Genomic DNA, 24,550 nt, shown 5'->3' with positions numbered 1-24,550 from the left:
CCCGCCGCGCGCCTGCGCGAGCATCTGTTGCTGGCGCCGGGGCTGCGCTAAGAGACTTCCTCCGCTAGGGGGTGGGTGGGCGGGTACGCTGCGTGCCCTTTTCCGGGACCTGCCGTCTGCGCGAGGCTTCACGTTCCCCTCCTGCGCCTGCGCGGACTTCTGCTGCACTCGGGAGACCTCCTCCGCTAGGGGGGTGGGGTGGGCACGCTCGGCGTGCCCTTTCCCGGGACCTGGCATTCGCGCGGAGGCCTGCTTCGCTTCCCCGCCGCGCGCCTGCGCGACTCGTCGCCTCAGCCGCCTCGGAGACCGCGCCGGGCGGAGAAGGGCGAACCTTGAAGGTGCTTGGCGCTGAGGCGGCGGCGACGCTGCCCGAACGAGGCCGACATGCAGAGCTGGAGCCGCGTCTACTGCGCTCTCGCCCAGGTAGCGGCGGCCCGGAGGGGGGCGGGCGGGGAGGAGGGGCGGGCCTCACCGCTGCCTCGGGAGCTCAGGCGACGCCCCGGCGAGGCCGCGCTCCGACCTTGGGCCCGGTCGGGTCTTGGCGCCTCTGGCAGGCAGCTGTTCAACAGGGGAAGCTCCGAGGCGGAGCACCTGCTTCGCGGGCGGGAAGCCCCTCCAGGTCGCGGCTGTGAGGGGGAATCGGCCGCTGTGCTCCCCCCTTGGGAGTCCCGTCGGGGCTACAGCCTCCCCGCCGCCCCCGAGGCCGATGGTCGTAGTGCGGCGACGTGGGGCGCCCTGAGGCCGAAGAAAGAGCTGTGCTTTAGGCGGTGATCAGCCCGTATGGTCTGAATTGCAGAGTTGGAAAGGGACCACGGGGGTCATCTATTTTTTTTTTTTTATTATTCAGTTAATTTATATACCGCCCTCTACCCGAAGGTCTCAGGGCGGTTCACAGAACAAGGTCAACATATAAAGCCACAACAGATATAATCAAAATAAAAACCAACAACCCAGTAACACCCCCCCAAAGAGCCATATTTTAAAAGGGCATAGCATCTAGTCCAACCCTCTGCACTACAGGAATCTTTTGCCCAACGTGGGGCTCGAACCCACTGCCCTGAGCTGGAGCATCACTTGCTCTACCAATTTAGCCATCCCAGACCAAACACTGTTTGGTGTAAGATAATTTTTGTGTGTTCCTTTATCATGGAATCGTAGAGTTGCAAGAGATCCGGAGAGTCATCTAAATCCAATTCTCTGCAATGTAAGAATCTCAACTTGCAGCCCCCCCCCAAAAAAAATCCAGTTTGAAACCATACTGGACCCTGCTTAGCTTTGCTGTTTTATTGGGGCAGGAATAAGAAGTTTTATTCGCCGCTATGAAGTTTTTATTGCTGCTGCAGCAGCACAACAACAACAACTGTACGCTGTCATCTGCTCCGGAGCAGCAACAAAACTCTGCAACTGTCCCACTGGTTTGATTTCACCCCCAAAGATGCACAACTCAATTGCCTCCCGAGACAGATGGATTTCAACAAGAAGACGAAGCTGCCCTTTCCAGCTTGTTATGCACATGGAGCGTTGGGGCAGGGCAGAGGAGAGAAGGCCACAAAACTTCAAAAGCCCAACAGCTGTTAGTGCTGTGGTGGCCATTTCATAGAATTGCAGTGTTGGAATTGGACCATGAGTGCCATCTAGTCCGACCCACTGCAATGAAGGAATATTTTGCCGAATGGGGGGCTCAAACCTATGACCCTAAGGTTTAAGAGTCTCATGCTGTACTGACTGAGCTATCCCAGCAGGTGTATTGCACCTTGCATCTAGTGTAGGCTGCAGTATACCGTATTTTTCGCTCTATTAGACGCACCGGACCATAAGATGCTCTTAGTTTTTAGGGGAGGAAAACAAGAAATAAGAAAGCAAGGCAAAGCATCCTGAGCTAAGAGGGAACGCTCCTCCCTCTTCGCTCAGGAGGCTTTGCGGGGCTATCCCTGAAGCCAGGAGAGCAAGCGGGATCGGTGCGCACCGATCCCTCTTGCCCTCCTGGCTTTCCCCCCACCTCCTGCAAGAGCCGCACACACTTTAAAGGGAGCACGGCTCTTGGGGACTTTTGCGGGAGGTGGGAGAAGGGACAGAGCCACGTGCTCTGTCCCTTCCCCCACCTCCCACAAAAGCCAGGGATAGCCGCAAGAAGCCTCCGCAGGGCAGCGGGATGAAGGCTCCCCGCTGCCCTGCGGAGGCTTCACGCCACTAAGGCAGAAGCTAGAACAGCTAGAGGGAGCGCTGTCAGGGCTGGCTGACTGGGGAAGCCCGGGTTTCCCCCGCCAGCCCCATGGAGCGGCTCAGGAGCGTGCCGCACTCTGGCAATTTAGCTCCAGGGACCCCACATTCGCTCCATAAGACGCACAGACATTTTCCCCTTAGTTTTTAAGAGGAAAAAAGTGTGTCTTATGGAGTGAAAAATACGGTATATGCTGCTGCTTCTCTCTCTGCTGGGGTGGGTTTTAAGTTCCCCCTTAGCTGAGGAGAAGGTGTCAGGGTAGTTTGAGAGAGGCAAGGAGGACTCTGCTACTGTTTTGACCACTAAGCCATGCTGCCTGTGCTAGTGGGTGGTGAATGGGCTTGGCATCTTTGTATGTGGTTGTAGCAAACCTAAGCAAGAAACATGGGCTGGTAAGAGGGGGATTGCAGCAGCTTCCTGCAAATTTATTCTTACCATCTCTTAAAAAAACAAACAAGAAGCCTCCTTTGACTTGGCAATCCTTTGATCTACTTAATTCTACTTTGCATTATTTGTTTCTTTTTATGGAATCTGCGTCTGAGCCTGGTAGAGAGGCTTATTCCTTTGACTTTTCCAGGAGGAGAATTCAAAAAGAAGAGGCTCTTCTTCTGTCGTATTCTGAAATAAAGGCCATATTTTGTTAGCTGTTCTGCACTAGAGAGTATGATAAGAGATGCCAGGCGGTCTGCGAGGCCTTTTGCATGCTCCACAGAGACCTTTGGTGTTCAAAAGTTGTCAGTCTTTGTATTTTCTAATAAGTCAGAGGTCAAAAAGAAGTGAGGAAGTGTTGACTTGTGGATTTATCTGTACATAGACTTTGCCACTTCCTACCAGCAGTGAAAGGCAGTGCTCATTAAAATAGATTTCAGTGGAACTTTCCCAACATTTATTTTTCTAACTCCAGCAGCTAATGATGCATAGTAAACAAAAGTGTTCCTTAGTGTGCAGAAATCACACAAGTGAGGCAGGGTTTTTACCAATACACTGTGATAATTTCCACCCCACCCTAGTTGTTTCAAATGATAAATACAGATATTGAGGATTTGAAGAAGGAAATGACCCATAGAAAGTATGATTCCTTAGGAACTAAAGTGGGAGTACAAGTGAAGGTTTTAAAATGAATTTTGAATTTTAATGAGTTTAGTTAATCCTGTAACAATTTGTTTCTTTAATACATAAACTATCCTTAATGGAGAACATAAATTTATTTCTTCTTGTTTTTCAAATCAGAGAAGCCATTTTAACCGGATCCAGCCTGGCTTACAAGGCATTTCTGTAGTGCCTTTAAGAACCTATGCTGACCAAGGTAAATATTATGTAACTTTAAACAATACATTCAATAGCCACATCAAACTGTACATTTAAATATTTTGGGTCATTGTTTCGCCATTTCTGCCTATGTGATGTTCCTCAGGATTATTAAGATGTTACTACATTGTGAAAAGTTGCATCGTTGCCTGACCAACACATGAAGATTGCTTCTCCACATTTTTTGTGGTAGCAATGCAGATTCCAGAAGAGCAAAAAAAAAAAAAATCGTTTTCCTTCAAGATACATGGAAGTAGTGACTGGAAAGGATCAGGCCCCTTTTCCATGTATTTAAAAGGAAAATACAGCTGAGATACCACAAACATTGTGTTACAATACTTCAAGCTTACCGATGTATTTTTGTGATTTTAGCTATAATAAAAAAGATGATGATAAATAACAATTCTGTAGCCATGGAAGACTGATCGGTCAGATTGCTTACTTGGATTGTTGTATCAGTTGTTATTGTGCCTGTAGGCTTTTTTTTACTGAAATACCTTTTAGTGGACTATCTTGCATTATTATGTTGTACACTGTCTTGGTAACTTCTGGTTTTAAGCCAGTATATAAATAATTTTAATAAATATGTAATCATGTAAATGTCCTCATACATCTCTTAAGTATGTGCAATTAATTGCATTGGAACACATGCAAATGGACTTTGATTGCGTTCCAATCAAAATTAATGCAGCACTGGTACATGTTCAGAAACTTTCTTCTTTTTAAATGGAAAGAATTGCATTGCTTTCTTTCTCCCATTTTAAAGAATAGGTAGAGGGATTGTATCCAAGAAAGATACTCTGGGCAGACCCACTGAAAAAAAGGGACTTAGTCATGTTCGTTGATTTCAGTGGATCTGCTTCAATGGATCACACAACCCTGTGTGATCTCTTTTTCTGTCTGAAATATTTGACTGGAAATTTTTTTAATGTAAAATATTTTCTTACATCTTCCACATCTTATAAACATCTGACATCTTTTTCTGTCAGTTGATGCCGATGTTACTGTCATTGGATCTGGCCCTGGAGGGTATGTTGCAGCAATCAAAGCTGCTCAACTTGGCTTTAAGGTAAGGAAACAGGATGAGAAGAATCACATAATGTAGCCGTGGCGCAGATAATCTTGCAGTTGTGGTTCTTGCAATTAAGTCAAAAGGAAGACAACCATTTGTAGCTTGGCCGTCTGTATCTTGAAGAAGCAAATTGAATGGCTTTAAAAGAGGATTCCAGGCATAGGCAAACTTGGTCCTCCAGATGTTTTGAGACTACAGCTCCCATCATCCCTGACCACTGGTCCTGTTAGCTAGGGATGATGGGAGTTGTAGTCCCAAAACATCTGGAGGTCTGAGTTTGCTTATGCCTGGATTAGGCAATTTCATTGAGGGCAAGACTACCTGTTAGAAGCAGTATGCTTTTGAATACCAGTTACTGGAAACTGGAAGGGAGAGAGCACTTTTGGGTCTTACAGGTTTCCTATCATCATCTGGTTGGCCACTGTGAGAAAGCTCAACTAGATGGGACATTTGCCTGATCCAGCAGGATCCCTTGTGATCTTCTGAATTGCCTGCAGTCTAAAGAACCTGCTATACAAACTTGGGGGAAAGAGTTGTTTGTTGAACAAAAGCTGCATCACATTGGAAAGGTAATGTGCAGGCTTCACTTGGCACAGATAGAAGGAGGCTAAATATGCCAGATACATCTAATAAATAGAGAATACACATTATAGCAGGCTGATTTTGAAATAAAAGCTTTAAGAATAAACTCTTCAGCAGTGTGTCTCTTTCATATAGAGATGTGGCTTTTATTATGTACAGTGGTACCTTGGGTTACATACGCTTCAGGTTACAGACTCCGCTAACCCAGAAGTCCCTTGGGTTAAGAACTTTGCTTCAGGATGAGAACAGAAATCATGCTCCGGCGGCGTAGCAGCAGCAGGAGGCCCCATTAGCTAACGTGGTGCTTCAGGTTAAGAACCGTTTCAGGTTAAGAACGGACCTCCAGAACGAATTAAGTACTTAACCCGAGGTACCAGTGTAGTAGACAATAATGGTGTCTTTGAATCAGATAAGGTTATATCAGACATTTCTTCAGAAGGAGATCTGTGATGCTCTGTTTCTCTCTAGCAGTGATGGAGAACTTATGAGTCGCTAGATGTTGTTGCAATCCAACTCTGATCAGCCCTGGTCAGAATAGCCATTGGTTAGGAACAATGGGAGCTGTCTAACAAAATGAATGTTTTGCTATTAGAAAAAATGCTTATAGGAGTATTCTAAAAAAAGAAAGAAAAAAGAATGAATTGTTTGAAAATAAAAGCGTAGGAACCCATTGTGGCCTATTTGATCTATGGAGGGGAGACTGTTTTATGAAAATTCCTTTTCCTTTTAATTCTTAGACTGTCTGTGTGGAGAAGAATGCAACACTAGGAGGGACCTGTCTGAATGTGGGATGCATACCTTCTAAGGTAGGTACAGTTTTTAGTTCTCACCTTGTGCTGTATCTAGATTGGAGGAACATCTACATTCATTTTTGCACAGAAGTTCTACTGGGGCTCATCAGCTTCATGGTGGGAAAATACTTAATCAAATCGTTGTCATCATCATTTTATTTGCATGCTGCCTTTCCATAGTTAAAGCCAAGAAAAGATTTATATAATCACAAGCATAACAGAAGTAGTCATAAATAAATAAAGCTCTTCAAAAAGTACACAGCCAGGGCTGGCTTACCCATAAACCCTGGGGTGCAGGGCACTCAGGCACCAGGCTCTCAGGGGCGACAGGGCGAGAGTCCAGGGCTGAGATTTGGAGTCCGGGATTGAAGAGCCAGGCCAGCCGACAGCCACCACCAAGCGGAGCACAGCCCATTGGAACGTCACAGGCTTTTCTGCTGCGGGCACTGAGGTAGCCAGTCGGCTCCGCCCTCCTGCGTGCCTGGATTGGCGCAGCACAGTGGCATGGGAGAGAGTTGTGTGCCCCTCAAAAGCTCAAAAACTCTGAGCTGCCCCCCTAAAAAAAGCTCAACAACTTTGGTCTCCCCCTCCCCTCAAAAATGGGGGCGCTGGGCAGTTTTTTGCACCTCAGCGCTGCATATGCCAAAAATGGCCTTGTGCACAGCTGAACTGAAAAAAATTCCACATAATTAATAGAAGATCTAAAAATAAAGATACAAAAAAATTCAATATCAATAACAGCAACAAGAACTCCTAAACAGTAGCCCTACCCAAGAGTCTGTTCAGCAGCCTCAGCTTTTGTTGTTGGAGTCAGTCAGGCCAAGTGGGAAAAGGCAGGGAGCAGGTCTTCCAGGACTCACAGCCAATACGGTCCCGCAGTATGAGAAGTCATGAATTGTCGTTTTGCAGTCCCTTTGGTGTGTTGGCTAGTGTGTCAGACCATAATTAGGACAGAGAGGCTGAGCATGGAAACTCAAGAGTGACCTTACGTGAATTGTAGCTGTGAGGATTAAATGGATGTGGGAGAATCAGGTACCTGAAGCCCTTGGAGGAAGGGCAGGGTGGAAATGTAACAGATATTAGTATTCAGTTTTTAATGGGATTATATCCTCCTCAGCAGAAGAAAGGAAAAGCGGTTTCACCTTAAATGGCTGGTTGTTGCCAGGATCTGGTAGTCAGTTCTTTGCCAGCACATTTGTTATTTAAGTCAACCTGGCCATCAAGATTTAATCATGGGGCCTAACAAGCAGCAGCTAACTCTACTGAAAAATACAAAATACAAATATATAAGATAAATAAATACTATTTTATTTAATCTATGCCTTGGAGGCTGGGTTTGGCTGCTGTCCATGATGCATCTAGCCAGGTATACTCTAGACCAGATGTTCTTAAACTGTAGTCTGCAGATCACTGGTGGTCTGTGAGTTCCATTCATGCAGTATGCCTGATAGGTTGTGGAACAGTATTTGACCCTACACTTGATTATTATTTTTCTGACAGTGGAGGTTTGGCTGTTTTGATCATGGTCAGATTAAAGAGCAGGCTAATGAGGCTTTCTACTAAGGCTTCAATTTTCATAATATGGCACTGGTGCTGTCTAATATTCCCCCCCCCCCACTTTAAATTTACCTGTAGGGGTAAGACTACACTTATTAAAATCTCAGTTATGTATGTGCGTTTATTTATAGAACCAAACAAATTTATTAGGTGATCCACGGCCAGCAAAAAAAAAAAAAAAAAAAGTGCACAGCTTTACTTCTGGAATTAGACATAGAATGTCCACAGGAGCAAATATGATACAAAGAAAGTAGTTGTCTTTTTATTCTGGAATTTGAAGTATCATTTTCTTTGAGCATCTTTGTGACTTCCCAACTAATTGGGTAGAATTAATGCCAAACACTAACCTTATGCTGCTGCTGAGTTGATATTGCTCCTTTGTGTTGTTGATTAATTCCTGATGATTTTGTGAAAGTGACTTGCTTTTAAGTGTCCAGCTCAGGGGTCAGCAAACTTTTTCAGCAGGGGGCCGGTCCACTGTCCCTCAGACCTTGTGGGGGGCTGCACTATATGTTGCTATGATTATGACCTGCATTTTTGGCAAAAACCCTTGTTGGGACCAACCCAAACATCGCCCAAATGTGTGTATTTTTTGGTGGGGAGGGGGTGTTCCCTCATACACCCACACTGCTTCCTTTACGTGTTGACAGTTATTATTTCTCTCATAGTGGGGGCTGGGGGCTGAGGTAAGCGCACCATTCCTGTCAGCTCTGGAGAGCGTGTGCGCATGCGTGGGTCAAGGGAAAAGCCGTTGGCTACGCTAAGTCAGGCCAGCGCCGCTCAAGCAAAAGTGTTCTTTTCCCCACGTGAGGGAAGACGAGGCAGTGGCTGTTTACTTTTCCATGTAGCTAATGAGTGGCCTCCCCAGCAGGGCACAGAACTGCTTCGGAGTTCAGCCACTGAGGCTCTCCCCGCTTCCTCCGGCAGGAAGCACCGCCGCCACAGACACTGGCGAGCGCCGCTCCCGAGGCACCACTGAGCCCCTGCCGCCATAACTGCCCTTCCTGAAGTCAGTCACTGGCAGCTCCATGGTGGAAATCCAAACTGCGGCTCCTTTTCCCTCTTCCCCATCCCCCACCCCGGAAGAAAAGATTGCTGTGCGGGCGTGACGAACGGAAAAGGGGCTTGTCTCGAGCAGCTGTCCGCCTCATTTTGACCCCCAAGGCTGGCTGAGTTGCAAAAACCATCGTGTGCGCGCTATGCCGGCTGCCTGGATTCCCTGATCCGGCCCGCAGACCTTAGTTTGCCGACCCACGAAAGTTACAAAGATGTATCATTGGAGCATTGGTTCACACATGCACCTATGTCGCTTGATTACTTCATGACAAGCAGCTGATTGTGTGAACTGACTCCCTTGAATAACATTGCATTTGAGATAATGTGAATTGATTAGGAAGTTCTTTGTGGAAACTTATGTAGTCCATTCAGACTTCCATTCATTCATTCACTTGATACTGCAGGCATCAAGTGCTGAACATGGTGGTGTTTTCCTGAAAAGCAATGTGAAATTACTTCCTTCTGATCTTAGGATAAATAGTAGTGATGTCATACTATAGCAAGGGTGACTTAACCCATGCTCATCCAAATGTTGTTGGACTCCAACTCCCATCAGCCCCAGTCAGTCCAACGATATCTGGAAGGCTGCAGGTTAGCCACTCCTGAACTTCAGTAATCTTTTAGTACAATATCCCCTGTGGAAATTACATGCTTAGTTTAATTTTGTTTTATGTTACAGGCATTGCTGAACAATTCACACCTGTATCATTTGGCCCATGGAAAAGATTTTGCTAGTAGAGGAATCGAGGGTAAGTATAAAATACCATCTGTTGACATTCCAAATATCCTGGTTCTGCTGTGCTAGTGCATAGTGAGATAATTTACGGGATTGGATATTGGGTTAGACTGCTGCATCCTCTTAAGATAGTGTAAAGCCCTAAGTATAGGGAGTCTACTCTGCATATTTAACAGGATGCAGTGCATTAAATAATGTTAATTAAATTAAAATTATATATCCCCAGAAACTTGCCAGGCCAATACTTAGCTGGAAACCTGTACATTACTTTGGTCTAAGCTACTGGGTAGAATATTGTCCGCGAGTTGCTCTTGTCTGTAGAGGAAAGGGCAAAAGACTTAAATTTTGATAGAAAGAATTGTGCTTAACATTCCTTGCGCACAGCAGGGCTTTCACATGCTTCCTGGTGCAGCCCTGTGTTCCGTTCCCCAAGCTGCTCCTGTGGGTGGGATTTGATAAATCACTGCTTGATTTAGAGCAGGTGGGAGAATAAGCAATGTTCTTCCACCCTCTGCATGAAAAAGCAGAATGTTCTTTGGCTTTTGAAGCCTTGCCTTTCAGTTTTGTTCTAAATGAAAGCTAAAAATTCAGGGAAGCAGCCTGAAAGAGTCAGGTCATTCCATGGCTATGGTCTTGATTCTGATCTAAGCAAACTTAAATCATTAGAAAATATATATTTAAGCCAATTTTATAGGTCTGCTTCTCTTTCTTTTAGTCACCATGCCATGCTGTATGTATTAACCTGTCTTCTGAATTCACAGAAATAACCCTAACATTTTAAACGTTTCTTGCAACAGGCATCTTCTTAGAAGAGGCATGCTCTCCTATGTGAAGGAAAGGGGAGGAGGGCTTTATTTAAGAAAAATCAGAGACACCTTTTAAATGGATAAATTGAAATGATAAATAAACTGAAAATTGTTTTATTATTCAAGACATTTGTATTCCCCCCTTTTAATAGTGCTTTCAAGGTAGTTAACAAATGAAAAGTAAAACAAATTAAAATTACTAAGTCCAAAATGTTACAGAATAGTCTATCAGTAAAAAAGCAAAATAAAAAAAAATCCTTCCAGTAGCACCTTTAAGACCAACTAAGTTCGTTCTTGGTATGAGCTTTCGTGTGCAAGCACACTTCTTCAGATACACTGAAACAGAAGTTGCCAGATCCTTCTATATAGTGAGAAGGTGGGGAGGGGTATTACTCAGAAGGGTGGTGGGAATCCCACCACCCTTCTGAGTAATACCCCTCCCCACCTTCTCACTATATAGAAGGATCTGGCAACTTCTGTTTCAGTGTATCTGAAGAAGTGTGCTTGCACACGAAAGCTCATACCAAGAACTAACTTAGTTGGTCTTAAAGGTGCTACTGGAAGGATTTTTTTTATTTTGACTATGGCAGACCAACACGGCTACCTATCTGTTAGTAAAAAAGCAATTAAGATATCACCAGCAGCATAAAGGATACATCTTCCACTAAAAGCTTGGAATAATAGTGCATCTAATAGAACTGTAAGAACTTTGCCATGTGCTTAGGTCTGCAAAAATAAAGACTTTGTTACGTTTGCACATATTTATATAGTTACAGGACTCAAATTGAATTTAGAGAAGATGATGGAGCAGAAAAGTGGTGCAGTCAAGGCCTTAACAGGGGGAATTGCTCACTTGTTTAAACAGAACAAGGTACGTCTGGACTCTGAACCAAAAGCAGTTTACTGCTTGCGCTATTCCTGGCCATTTCTTAGTCGCTTTAGAAGTTGATGCTGGTGTAAGTTGCCGCTTTTTGGTTGCCAGGACGGCAGCCCAATTTACAGGGAGTGGACCCATTGAAATTGATGGATGTTGCCTGAGGGTGATTCACATTGGCTATTGCCCAGAGATTAGTGGTTTTAATCCCATCTTCAAATCTAAACTGATAGTTCTTGGCGAGAGAAGACAGAGCAATAATTAACTCCTTTTGCTCAGATATATAGTCTGAACATGGTCAAATACATCCCCGAAGAACCACAGGATGAAGTTTTCTTGACTTGGTTAGGATATCATGGGCTGCATATCCACTAGCAACTGCTGAAGGTGGAAGCCCCATCAATATGTGTGCTGTTTACAGTTTCCCCCGTTCTTTAAAGGCTTGCCAGCCATCTAATCTGCTTCATATGTAGGCCAAGCTTCTTTTCAAAGTGAAGATACTGATTTATATACTTTCTTCACACTTTTAAAAACAGGTGGCTGGCTGGCGTCCTCTTGGGTGTTCTTGGGAATCACTGGGACCCGCATGCTGATAGGATAAAGTTGTACTCATTCAATGCACGGAAACTTAAAGAGTTGTTTGCTTAGATTAAAAACACTAGTGTGTGCCACAATAAAAAACTGAAACATCTCATGTGTGCCCTGTGTCACAAAAAATACAAAAAGCTTTTTACTCCATCAGCCTCTGTGTATCAGATTTCAGTGCCTCCTTTTAAACAGGGTAAAGAGTAGCATTACTGCAACATGAAATGTTTCTTAGTTAATTTTGTTTAACAAGAGCTTTCTTTTTTGAAGGTGACACATGTTTCTGGGTTTGGGAAAATAACTGGCAAAAACCAGGTCACCGCAACGAAAGATGACGGCAGCACTCAGGTCATTAATACAAAGAACATCCTCATAGCCACTGGCTCAGAAGTAACACCTTTCCCGGGAATTACGGTATGACTTGATTTTTAAACTTTTTTACTGGTGTGCTCACTGCTTACTTGCCATTGATTGACTGCAAAAACGGGCCAGCAAACCCAAATTTTCAGCTGTGCTTGGCATGCCCTGAGTCAAGAAATCTTCCTCCCTCTCCCTGCCCTCAATCAGATACATGCCTAACATTGTATTGGGATCAGAAATTCTTTTTTTTTTAATAAGATATTTATTAGGTTTTTTGAAATATTACAGTAAAAATGAAAAAGAAAAGAGAAAAATACAAAATACAAAATAAAAACAATTAAAAACACATATTTCCAGTTACTTATTTTCCTTTAGCTTGTTTCCCGGACCTCCTCGTACCTCCCTTTTTTGTATTCCACTTCAATTTATTGGTTCAGCAAATCCTTACCATTAGATTTTAACCCATTTATAACCCTTTTTTCCATATTCTTAAAGCATTACAGCTAGAAACCACTTAGTTACTATCCAACATCATTCTATCATTCATTAATTTTACAATATTTCTGTAAGTAGTCTTTAAATTTCTTCCAATCTTCTTCCACCGACTCTTCTCCCTGGTCTCGGATTCTGCCAGTCATTTCCGCCAATTCCATATAGTCCATCACCTTCATCTTGGGATCAGAAATTCTTAACCCTTTTCTACCCCTGCAACAGATAGCTCTCAGGTGCTGTTGTTTGGTCTTTTAATATGTTGCAGTAACAAGTTATAATTTTCCAGCGACAGGGCTGTCAAATAGGAACATTAGTAGTCTTTGTTGCTTCTGTTTCCAGTGTTATTTATGTTACCTTCCATAGGTGTAAGAATCATGCTAGTTTGCTAGGACTTGAGTTGCATGTGCTGGCAAATTAGGCTGAGGTCCCTTCACCTTGCACAGCTACAGCAAAGGTAGACAGGAAGGCTTGTGTGATGAAGGGAGCCTGTTGCTAGGCAAAGAGTTGTATCCACTTAAGTCCATTGAAATTAAAAGGCCCAAGTTAGTTCTGCCCATTCCATTCAGGGGGTCTCCTCTGTGTGACTAACGTTGTATACAATCCAGAATGAGGAGGATCATTTCTGGAAAAGTGCCATCGAGAGTTGGTTTCATTTTCTAGCTGCTTCTGTCCTGTGCTGATGTAACTAGTTGAATGGCAAGAATAGTGCACCAAAACAACAAGGGTTAAGCCAGGCTTCCGAGTTCAAATGTAATAGCAAACCACACTTGATAGGAAGCTAAGATTTGTAAGCCAGCAGCAAAACATGGTTTCAAATGGTGGTTTGCTGCCCTGAATTAAACCATGGTTAAGTTCAGAGAAACCATAATTAGGCCAGGTCAAACTTTTCTTGCTTATGGCCAGAGGTGTTTGCAACATGCAAACTAGCTCAAATATATATTGTGCAACAAATCCCGTTTGCAATTACAAATAGGCTAAACACCCCATGGTGTGGTAGCTGTTAAATATTCACTTCTAGGATCAGAGGAAATTGGGTGTGTTAATAGTGGTATGGCTGTTGTCTTACATACAACCTTGAAAAAAATGTTGGCATTTTATACACAGTGTATGCTTTTATGCAAAAGTCTCATATTTGGGGGAAATTATTTTTCTTTTGTTTAGATTGATGAGGATACGGTTGTATCATCCACGGGGGCTCTTTCTTTGAAGCAAGTCCCTGAAAAAATGGTGGTCATCGGTGCAGGAGTCATTGGTGTGGAACTGGTAAGAAGCGTTCTACCTCCTTTTAACATTCCTAGTTGACATGCGAAAAAATATTTCTGGGCCTCATGCAGTTGCCTGTAGGGGTCTATTGGGCTGTCGGGAGTCACCCAAACCAGTCAAGGTACTAAGGAAACGTGGGTTGAATAAACCAGTGCCCTTCTATAGGGGCTGCTTATACGGCTGTTATGATTCTTGCAATCGCAGAAATAGTTTTCCATAGGGCAGCAATTGTGCAAATAGCAGCAGCTCTCTGTTCACTGGCATGTGGAGGTGCCACACCACCCCGGCTTTATTTCTAGGCCGTTCTGGTTTGCAGCCTTGCATGCTTGCACGATCGAACACATGGGGCTTAGTGAATATTTGCACAGGACTGATATATAGCAGGGCTTCTGCAGGACTGGAAGCCTTTGAATTACAATAAAAAATTCTGCTGTTATTCCAAGACCTATTGGGAATCCTCCAGTTTGGGAGCTGTGGCTCCCAGCCAGTTGGAAGTTTCCCTCCAGAAGATGTTGAACTCCCAACTCCCATCAGCCCCAGCTATTATGGCCAATGGACTCAGGTGATGGGAGTTAGAATCCAATAACCTCTGGAGGACCACAGGTTCCCCATTCCTGGTTTATTGTGTTCCTAGTTAAGGAAATTTATCGGTCAGTGAAATTGTCATGAAAGTGTAACCGGCGTTGTGCAAAAGGTTACAAAACATTCCCGGGCTGTTTAAAGATTTCTGGTGGAGTTTAATCTTCCATGGTTGCCATTAGTCAAATGAATTTGTAGCAAAAGCAATACACAGGAGCTATAAAATCACTCCCTCCCTTTTTTAAAAAAAAAAAATTAAAGTAAAAATGGGCTTGTTTACATCGCAGGGTTCAGTCTGGCAGCGTCTCGGTGCAGATGTGACAGCTGTGGAGTTCTTGGGCCACGTAGGTGGATTGGGTATTGATATGGAGATATCAAAGAACTTCCAGCGTATTCTCCAGAAGCAAGGCTTTAAATTTAAACTGAATACTAAAGTTACCGGTGCTACCAAGAGACCCGATGGAAAGATTGATGTTTCGTAAGTATGTACGCAACTATGTAAATATGTAACTTAAAGAAACTGGTTGTCTTCTCTTTATAAAACCTAAATTAGCCCCAGATTAGACTTGGGATCAAGGGAGTGGTGGAATTACTGGCATCTATATACAGTTGTACCTCATTTTGCGGCCGGGATCCGTTCCGGAGCCCCAGCCACTAGCCGAAAAGGACGCATGGCAAAGCGCCACATCTGTGAACGTGCGCAGACCGGTTTGTGCTTATGCGCAAAGCGCAATTTAGCACTTCTGCGCATGCGCGAGCGGAAAACCCGGAAGTAACCCTTTCCAGTACTTCCGGGTTTGCTGCGGACATTTGCCGGAATGGATGCTAGACAAGGCGGACGTTCACGGAGGTATTACCGTATATGAGACTGATTCATCTCTGGAAACATGTTTACAGAATTGTAGCTTTTGGCATGGAAAGTGTATATTATAGAATCAAATATACTGGTTGTATCTGAGTCACGCTCAGGGAGTAGACCCACTGAAATAACGTTATTCTGGTTCATTGATTTTTTTTCAGTGTCGCCCAATGTGGTGCCGTCTTAAGTGTTGTATTGGGTTTCCATTCCCACGTGCTGCTGCTGCCAAAGCCTCCATAACCTGCAATGTGAAGTGACAGGTTCCAGTGAGATCTCATGAGATTTTGCTGCAGTCTCATTGGAAGCAGTGGTGTTTCTCTGCAGGCGGTGCTCCCACTGCCTGAGGCGACTAATTCACACTGCCTCATGGCCAGATATCCCTGCTGACCATTGGCTAGGCTGGATGGGGTTGATGGATGTTGGAAGTCCAACATCTGCAGAGCTACCGCTGACATAGTAGTAATAGTAATAATAATAATAATAATTGATTATTTATACCCCGCCCATCTGGCTGGGCTTCCCCAGCCACTCTGGGCAGCTTCCAACAAAATATTAAAATACAGTAATGCATCAAACATTAAAAGCTTCCTTAAACAGGGCTGCTTTTCGATGTCTTCTAAAAGTCTGGTTGTGGCGATCACACAGGGCCCCCGGACGTTTGACGGTCTATTGACCCTGTGCCACCACTGTAATTGCTTTCTTCGCTGCCAGCAACCCGTTTCTCCTCACGGGTACACACGGAGTCCAGTCAGTTGTTAACATTAACAAATAATCAAGTTTATTTTTATAGGCACGATCAAGCTTATGGTTACAGTTAATTTTGCTTGGCAGTTTCTTAATCTTAGTTCCTTAACTGTCCTATTCATTCCTAACAACTTCAAACTGATTATCCCAACTATCTATCTATCTGACTCCATCTAACAGTTCCTCTCACAACACAACTCGACCAACCCACAGACTATTCCTCCCTCTTCCTTCTTCAACCCCCAACCCTCAACTGACTTCCACACAACTCTGCCTCTACTCTAACTCCTCCTATCAATTTCCACTGGCCAATCACATCACACTCATTTTAACCCTTTCCTTATGACCCACCTAGGAGGCAAACGGCACACTGGTAGTTGTTGTTCTCTTTGACATCTGGTGGGAGGGCGTTCCACAGGGCGGGTGCCACTACCGAGAAGGCCCTCTGTCTGGTTCCCTGTAACTTGGCTTCTCGCAGTGAGCAATCGCCAGAAGGCCCTCGGCGCTGGACCTCAGTGTCCTGGTAGAACGATGGGGGTGGAGACGCTCCTTCAGATATACTGGACCGAGGCCGTTTAGGGCTTTAAAGGTCAGCACCAACACTTTGAATTGTGCTCGGAAACATACTGGGAGCCAATGTAGGTTTTTCAAGACCAATGTTATGTGGTCTTGGCGGCTGCTCCCAGTCACCAGTCTGGCTGCCGCATTCTGGATTACCGTATTTTTCGTCCCATAGGACGCACCGGCCCATAGGACGCACCTAGTTTTTTGGGGGGGAAATAAAGGAAATTTCCCCCCCTTTATTTCCCCCCAGAACCAGGTCGGGGAATCCAAACCAGGTCGGGGAACAGCGGGATGACGGCGCTGCGCCTCCCCGCTGTCCCCCGAGCTTGTGGGGCTGCCCGATGTCTGCCCGAAGCGCGGGGCGCTCTGCTTCAGTGCTCCCCGTGCTCCGTGCAGCAGGCTGCTATCCGCAGCCTAGGGAGCCCTGTGGGAACTCCCGCGGGCTCCCCAGGTTTGCTGATAGCTTCCTGAAGCCTGGAGAGTGAGAGGGGTCGGTGCGCACCGACCCCTCTCACTCTCCAAGCTTCAGCAAAAGCCTGCATTCGCCCCATAGGACGCACACAGATTTCCCCTTCATTTTTGGAGGGGAAAAAGTGCGTCCTATAGGGCGAAAAATACGGGAGTTGTAGTTCAAAGGTAGCTCCACATAGAGCGCATTGCAGTAGTCCAAGCGACACCACTCTGGCGAGGCAGTCCGCCGGCAGATAGGGTCTCAGCCTGCGTACCAGATGGAACTGGTAAACATAGGTGATGTAATCCATTAGTTCATGCTTAAAAAAACACACAACACAGACAAGTCCTCTTGGAGCTGCTAATCTTGGATAATGACAGTTACTTATGCCTCTTACACTGCACAAATTGAAATTTTCCTAATGTAATAGGCATTGGCATCCTGTTCACATGTTCAAAATCTGACATGAGTTGCATGTTTTATCCTTCAGAATTAAAGTGGCTGGATAAAAACCACAAAGTTTAAACTTGCATTTGTTACACTCGCGATGTGTAGACTCTATGCATTTCACAAAATTCCTATGCAGTTTGATTGTATTGTTTGTGGCACAGCTGGCAAGATTCAGAAGAGAGCTGGACAATGCGTAGTCAAAACAATTCGAAGGGGGGTTTAAGAGACAATCCCACCTTTTCATTATAGACATGGTGTAGTTGTGACAGTTAATGAGATGATTATAACATTCCTTTAAGCTGTTTGTTGGAGAACTGCTGTAGTCACTTACTGTGACATGAACGTAAAAATGTGTAAATCTAGTATGGTTTAACTATAAATTGCTGTGGTTTTGCAGGGCCTTGACATGTTATCCGTGTAACGACCCATAACTGTTAGATAAAAAGGAGTGATCAGGATTCATTGACAACAGGTGTACTAGCAGTATGTTGCTTCTCTATTCATGAGGACTGCCCTACTCCTTTCCCCCCAGGATTGAAGCTGCTGCTGGTGGCAAGGCAGAAGTGATCACTTGTGACGTACTTCTGGTTTGTATCGGGCGGCGCCCATTCACTAAGAATCTTGGCCTGGAAGATGTGGGTATTGAACTAGATAATAGGGGAAGAATCCCGATCAACAACAGATTCCAAACCAAAGTCCCAAAGTAAGTGAAGTAATCAGATGGGTTTTTGGGCTGTTGGAACTGTTTTTTCTGAGTTGCTATTTTGAGTTTAAATTTAAGATTCAGTTGTATTAGCAAGATGGGTATAAAAGCTGGTTGTAGTTTAGTGCGGGAGCATTGGTTAAGTGGAGGAATATTTATACTGTGTCAGATTGTTACAATCTCCTCTTTGGACTTGTGTTACTCTTGCTTACAATCATAATTAATATATGCTAGAAAAGGATGACAAGAACAAGCCCGTTGGCCTTGGGCCTTCATTTACCTTTGGGTTAAAATGAGACTGCAGCTCAAAGTCATTTTACCTTAAAAAATGAAAAGTTTCAAATTAGATCATAGATTTGGCTCTTCATTGTATTTTTTATTTATTTTTTAGCCTCTTCCATGTATATTCAGGACAATGGGTCAAAAGCTGTTACACTGCACGTTTTTATGTCTATCTGCCTGTTTTTCTTTACTTGGCAGCATCTATGCTATTGGCGATGTAGTTGCTGGACCGATGCTTGCTCACAAAGCGGAAGATGAAGGTATTTTGTGTGTTGAAGGAATCGCTGGGAGGTGCAGTTCACATTGACTACAACTGTGTGCCCTCGGTCATTTACACACATCCTGAAGTTGCCTGGATTGGAAAATCGGAGGAACAGCTGAAAGAAGAGGTACTATTCGGAGTTTTCTTCTGTCCTCTCATAGTAGAGCAGTGTGTCTATGCCCTGGTATGCATGTGTCACTAAGCCAAACCACAGCTAAGCATGAACTTAATGATTGTGCAGGTACTTGCTGCAAATGTCTCGGCCAGTTTGCTCCTCACCCAGTAGTCCTGCTGCCCAGAGTTAAACCATAGCTAGCTTAGAACAGTGGTTCTCAACCTGTGGGTCCCCAGATGTTGTTGGACTACAACTCCCATCATCCCTGAGCTCCCCAGATGTTGTTGAACTACAACTCCCATCACCCCTAACTAGCAAGGCCAGAGCTCGGGGATGATGGGAGTTGTAGTTCAACAACATCTGGGGACCCACAGGTTGAGAAAGGCTGGCTTAGAATACCATCCAAACCCCAGGCTCTTGCTCCAGACAACCCATGAATTTTAAGAACTTTTCAGACTCCTGAAGGTATTTTTTGCTTTCAACTGCTTTGAGCTTCACTAAAGAATTATTATTATTATCTATCTATCAAATTTGTATACCTCCCCCAGGTCTGGCCACATAAAATCACAACATAAAAACATTAAAAAAAAAAACAAACCAAAGACAAGAAGAACCCAATACCCCCCCCCCCTTTTCTACAACATGTTTTAAAAGGGCATTGGAGTTCAGCAGCAGTTAGCACTGCTCTCCTTTTTTGTTTGGATCATTTGAGGTGCTGTCTTCTTTTCAAATCTATTTTTAACTTTTGCATTAAACCATGGTTTGTTCAGGGGAGGCAAACCACCAGCCTGCGTCCCGACATAAAGCTAAACCAAACCGTGCCTTAGTGGCAAGTAACACTGCACCAGAACAGCTGGGGAGCGGAGTGGAGCAATGTGATTTTTTTTTTACTGTGAGTACCTGAATGCTTGTGTGTTAACACTAAGCTAGCCATAGCTAAATGTGATGTGCAAACTGGACTTGCATTTCTTTTGGAGCAAAGGGTAGAAGAATGGATCTAGCAGTAGCAACTATGTGCTTGAATATCAGTGTTTCTGTTTATAGCGGAGAGGAGAGGGAGCCTTTCATGATGTTATTGTTATTGTTTTAGATAGCTATAGAGCAGCCATGAGTCCACAAAGCCAGGTGCTAGGAATCATAGATGTTGTTCAGTCCTGCTCCCAGAAACAAACCACTCTTAAAAACTTGCAGAAGTGAGAACCCCATGGATGTTGGAAACAATGCTGCTGCAGTTCTGAATGTTACATACCATACGTGGTGTCATACGTGTCTTCTGAGTGCTCTTCAGTTTTCCTGCCTTTTGTCCCAAAGTAGCAAGTGCTTTTCTGTAAGGTTCTGCTACGGCAGCCCCAGTGGGAAGAAAACAATTTGGGGAAAGGGGCTGTTTTGAGAGCGCCACTGCCTTAAATCAAGTGTCCACTCCCCACTCCACATTCTTAAGCAATTGCAGCAGTTTCTGTACATGGATCTATAATGGTCGTGTCTTCTTCAGACCTCAAGAAAATGTAAATTGGGCTGCACCACATCTGATGGCAGGGTTGCAACTCCAGGACTGAATGCTTCTCCACCCAAAACATTTGTGTTTCGGAGGCGGCTAGGATAAAACCCTCTCCTGGACACCTAGTTTTCTATGTAGGAAATACTTTTGTGTGGAGCAGGATGTGAGCATCCCCTCCCTAACTTGGCCTTTCGGAGCTCAGATGCAGCAAACTGCCAGAGAAGTCGTACTTTAGTTTTTCTGCCAGGTGCAGGAGATAATGTCCAGCTTCTCAGAACTGTCTTTTGCTTTCTAGGGGGTAGAATACAAGATTGGCAAGTTTCCTTTTGCTGCCAACAGCCGAGCTAAGACCAACGCCGACACAGACGGCTTGGTGAAGATGCTAAGTCACAAAACAACAGACAGGATGCTGGGAGCGCATATTTTAGGAGCAGTGAGTACTATGCGGAATCTGCACATAGTGCTACAGAATCTTGAATGTATTTGGTTCTGGTGGTCAGGAGTTCATAATATGCAACCATGTATACTTCTGGCCTCATTTGCTGGTGGCTTGTAAGACTTCAGAAAAATGTTTATATCCCCAAGACTGTTTTGTTTACCACAGCTCAGTTGCTCTTCTTATATGCCTCTTGGTGTTCTGTGTACCTTTCCCTTCCATAATTCAAGAAGATAACCTAAGAATGCCACAACGAGTGATGGATTCATGGGCATTTTAAATAAACACATGCCTTCTTGCATAACGTAGTCCACTGCAGAATTTGAATTTTTTTTTGGATTGCAGATTTAAGGCTTTTCACATGCTGGCTCCTAAATCCCCAGTCATGGTGTGCCAGTACCATGTGCCACTACCAAGTGCGGCAAGGTGGACTTGGCCACAGTTTTGTGTTGTGTGATTTTTCTCTTACTCCATGCTTCTCAGTCTGAGGTTTTTGACAGTCATGGCATTCGCCAGCAGAATGCAATTCTTTAAAAGCAAACAACAAAAGCAAACCAGAACATGAAAAAACCCCATCATGCACACTGCGTTCAGAGCACTCTGTGTGCGGTGATAAAAGCATATAACTTGGTCTTATGCACAACTTTAAACATCCTGAGCGTCTCAACTTTCATGGGGGTGGTGTTTTTTTAAATAGCATTTCTCCAGTCCTTATGTCTATGAAGCTATGCTTGAAAGCATGCAAACAGGCACCCCAATCCAGATTTATGATACAAATATAAGCCAATGGCATCTTAGAAGTGCTGTTCCCCAGTTGCTTTCTCTCACAAGGTAATAACTCTTCAAAGATGGCAGCTGATGAAATATGCACATGTATAATATGTAAATCTTGTGGGGGTTTTTAATCAGTACTTGCATAATTTAATGAAGATTTCATTGCTAGCCCTAAGCCTGTGCTAGGTGTATCATTGCTTACCTTAAGCATTTACCGTATTTTTTGCTCTATAAGACTCACTTTTTCCCTCCTAAAAGGTAAGGGGAAATGTGTGTGTGTCTTATGGAGCGAACGCAGGCTGCGCAGCTATCACAGAAGCCAGAACAGCAAGAGGGATTGCTGCTTTCACTGCGCAGCGATCCCTCTTGCTGTTCTGGCTTCTGAGATTCAGAATATTTTTTTTCTTGTTTTCCTCCTCCAAAAACTAGGTGCGTCTTGTGGTCTGGTGCGTCTTATAGAGCGAAAAATACGGTAATGCAAATCAGATTTGACACCAAATTTTGATAATCTTTTTAAAAATACAGAATACACAGAGCTCTATTTATAGTTCTCTGTACCTCTGCTTTTAATTTTTTCTCATAGATTTATTACTTGCATCATAATAATTTCTCTCCCTCCAGGGTGCTGGAGAAATGATTAATGAAGCTGCTCTTGCAATGGAATATGGAGCATCGTGTGAAGATGTTGCCAGAGTTTGTCACGCACATCCAGTAAGTTGGTGTGAGCTGTCTAGTCATTTTTGTCTCTGTGGGTTAATTGAAGATCCAGATAATTGCAAGGTTCCCCCCCCCCATTGTTGTTTAGTTGTGTGCAACTCTTCGTGACCCCCTATTACCTTTTCCTAATTACTTTCTTTTGTTCTCAACAGACTGTGTCTGAAGCCTTCAGGGAAGCCAACCTAGCAGCATCATTTGGCAAAGCGATCAATTTCTAAAGCAAAAGGATACAGTTAACGCACAAAGCATATTTTCCTTTGAAAACTGACAGGAGGCTTTGTGAAAAGCTGAGTCATTTGAAAACTTCTGGGACTTAACTAAGTGAACTTTTCTTTTCAACATGAGCTATTTAAACAGATTTGGGGTTGGGAAATCACCCAACGGCTGTACATTAAGTATGTTTGCTTGTTTGTACATTCTAGGTTTCTGCAGGAGACAAGCTACAGCAATGACAGCTTAAGGTTGTAGTGTGCTTAAGAAGAGTCCATCATGTACTTGGGCAAAATATAACTGTTGATACTATCCAGTGTTGCTGTTCTGTCATTGCTGAGGAACTGATACTGTAATATCATGATACTTAAAATATGCCACTGTCACCTTTGCACAATGTTGTCGTGGTAATTTCAGTGAGAGGGATAGCAATAGGTTTCAACGCGTCACAATCTTTTTAAAGTTATTTTTTAACCAAGGCTAGTCTTTGTCTTGGCTCTTCTTGATATGTAGGACAAAATGCGTACAGCTGGTTTTGCTCTGTGAACAGCCATTTGTATCGATACATTTTTTTAAAAATGGAAAAACACCTGTGTTTTTGTGAAACTTATTGAAAGAAAATCAAGTTCTTTTGGAGAAACAAAAATTGGTATAAAAAAAATACACTGTGTGGAAGGCAAGTGGAAGAGTTCGTACAAAGCTGTTGCACAAAGCAGGCCAACATTTTTGGCTTTAGCGCCATTGTCCTCTCACAATGTTCTGACATGAGGCGAAAGCAGCAGTCTCCTTCCTTTCTGCTTGTATGCACAGCTGAATCCAGGTAATAGAATCCATGATGCAGTTTCCCTGCTTCTTTCCCTATGCCTGCGCTTCACATATTGGGTTTCATGACCTCTGTTGTGGTGGAGGGTCACTTTTCTTATCCCTAGAGTTGCATAAAAATAATTCATGGTACATTATCAGCTCATTTATATGGTGGTGTTCTTCCTTTGTTAGAAATAGTGGGGGAATGAATCTGTTCAAACAAGAGGGAGATCAGAAAAAAACTCGAATACTAGGATTTGCTTCCTGGATGGCACTGGTTCAGGGATCTTATGGGCCTAAGGGTTCACACACACCCTTTAACTCATGCAGACACCCCAGCTAATGTAAAAAGGGTATTTTATTTTCTACTGTTTTCCAAAGAGTACAAATACATAATATCAAAACTCATGTCTTGCAGGCAAAAATTAGCACCTGTTCCAGGGAATGTTAAGGCAAGCAAGCACCTGATACAGTGACAGTCAAAACACAATGAAATAAATTATGTTTCTGTCTTGTTTCACGCATCTTTTTCCCTCACTCTGATTCTGCAAATGTTTGGTCCTCTATGGCTTTATTTTATGAAGTGTTTCACTTTCCTACCATCTGTTGACATAGCAGAGGAAGTTCTGGAGCTGCATTCATAAACTCTTAAGCAGAACTCTTTAAATTGAAATTAACTTCCCATCTTACGATTTTATTATCAGAGTACTTAAAAGGGTTAAAATACCATTTCGGGATAATGAATGTAACACTGGTTAAATGAATCATATGCTTTGTTACAAAAGTACTGTTTATTAAGTAAAAGAGAAAGTCTTTGGTTTTAAGATATTAAAGCTGGTATTTAGTCAAATTATCAGGTCTTAAGGTATGAAAAGAATGTATATCAGTTTAAGACTTCTCTCTCTTTGGATTTACATGTTCCCCTTCCAAAGGTTTTTTTCTGGTTCCATTTTCCAATCAGTTACTAGCAAGTGCTGTAAACAGCGACTTTTTGGCTGATGGCCTGCAAGAGGCTGCGGACTGTTTCTTCCAGCTGCACCACTTGCTTGGCTTTGTCTTCCAGAATTCTTTGATTCTTCTCATATGTGTTTTCCAATTCTGCAGAGAAAGAAAAAACGGGGGGGGGGGGGGGAGAGAGAGAGAGGGAGAAGAGTCAGGTTATTCCAACAGCAGACACTACATGTTGGGTAGTTTGAAAGCCAAAGTAAAGGTGGAATTGGAAAGAAGTCAAACCCCATTGTACCCAGTTATTTGGCTTTACAGAATGTGAGAGGCTTCTAATAAAAAGGAGAAACAGCTGTCTTTGATGATGATGATGTTTTACGTCACGGTGCTGCGGAAATGGGCTTAGGAGGTGGGGAAGGAGTGCTCAGCTGTAACTGAGAACATATGGCAGTTC

General features: G+C 43.7%; 2 protein-coding genes across 4 annotated transcripts in view; one reads left to right on the top strand and one right to left on the bottom strand.

Moving 5' to 3' along the window:
• Positions 1-262: 262 nt before the first annotated feature.
• Positions 263-23,675, top strand: DLD (dihydrolipoamide dehydrogenase). The gene is given in 15 exon segments (XM_081023717.1): positions 263-423; positions 3,452-3,527; positions 4,519-4,598; positions 5,921-5,989; positions 9,267-9,336; positions 10,900-11,000; positions 11,859-12,002; positions 13,602-13,703; positions 14,570-14,760; positions 17,883-18,053; positions 18,534-18,621; positions 18,623-18,724; positions 20,506-20,643; positions 22,042-22,131; positions 22,290-23,675. Coding segments are annotated over 15 exon segments (1,527 nt in total). The 5' UTR covers positions 263-384; the 3' UTR covers positions 22,356-23,675.
• The window catches only part of LAMB1 (laminin subunit beta 1), a 58,343-nt gene continuing 57,284 nt past the window's right edge, over positions 23,492-24,550 (bottom strand). For all 3 annotated transcript variants that reach the window (XM_081023403.1, XM_081023401.1, XM_081023402.1), the window contains one exon: positions 23,492-24,249. In XM_081023403.1, coding sequence (XP_080879529.1) covers positions 24,116-24,249 — 134 coding nt within the window. In that variant the 3' untranslated portion in view covers positions 23,492-24,115. The remainder of the gene's footprint in view (positions 24,250-24,550) is intronic.

Source organism: Podarcis pityusensis (genome assembly GCF_964106645.2).
Source record: "Podarcis pityusensis genome assembly, chromosome: 10".
Classification (NCBI taxonomy): Eukaryota; Metazoa; Chordata; class Lepidosauria; order Squamata; family Lacertidae; genus Podarcis; species Podarcis pityusensis.
Note: the sequence above shows the minus strand (reverse complement) of the source record. Positions and strands in the feature narration are given on the sequence as shown.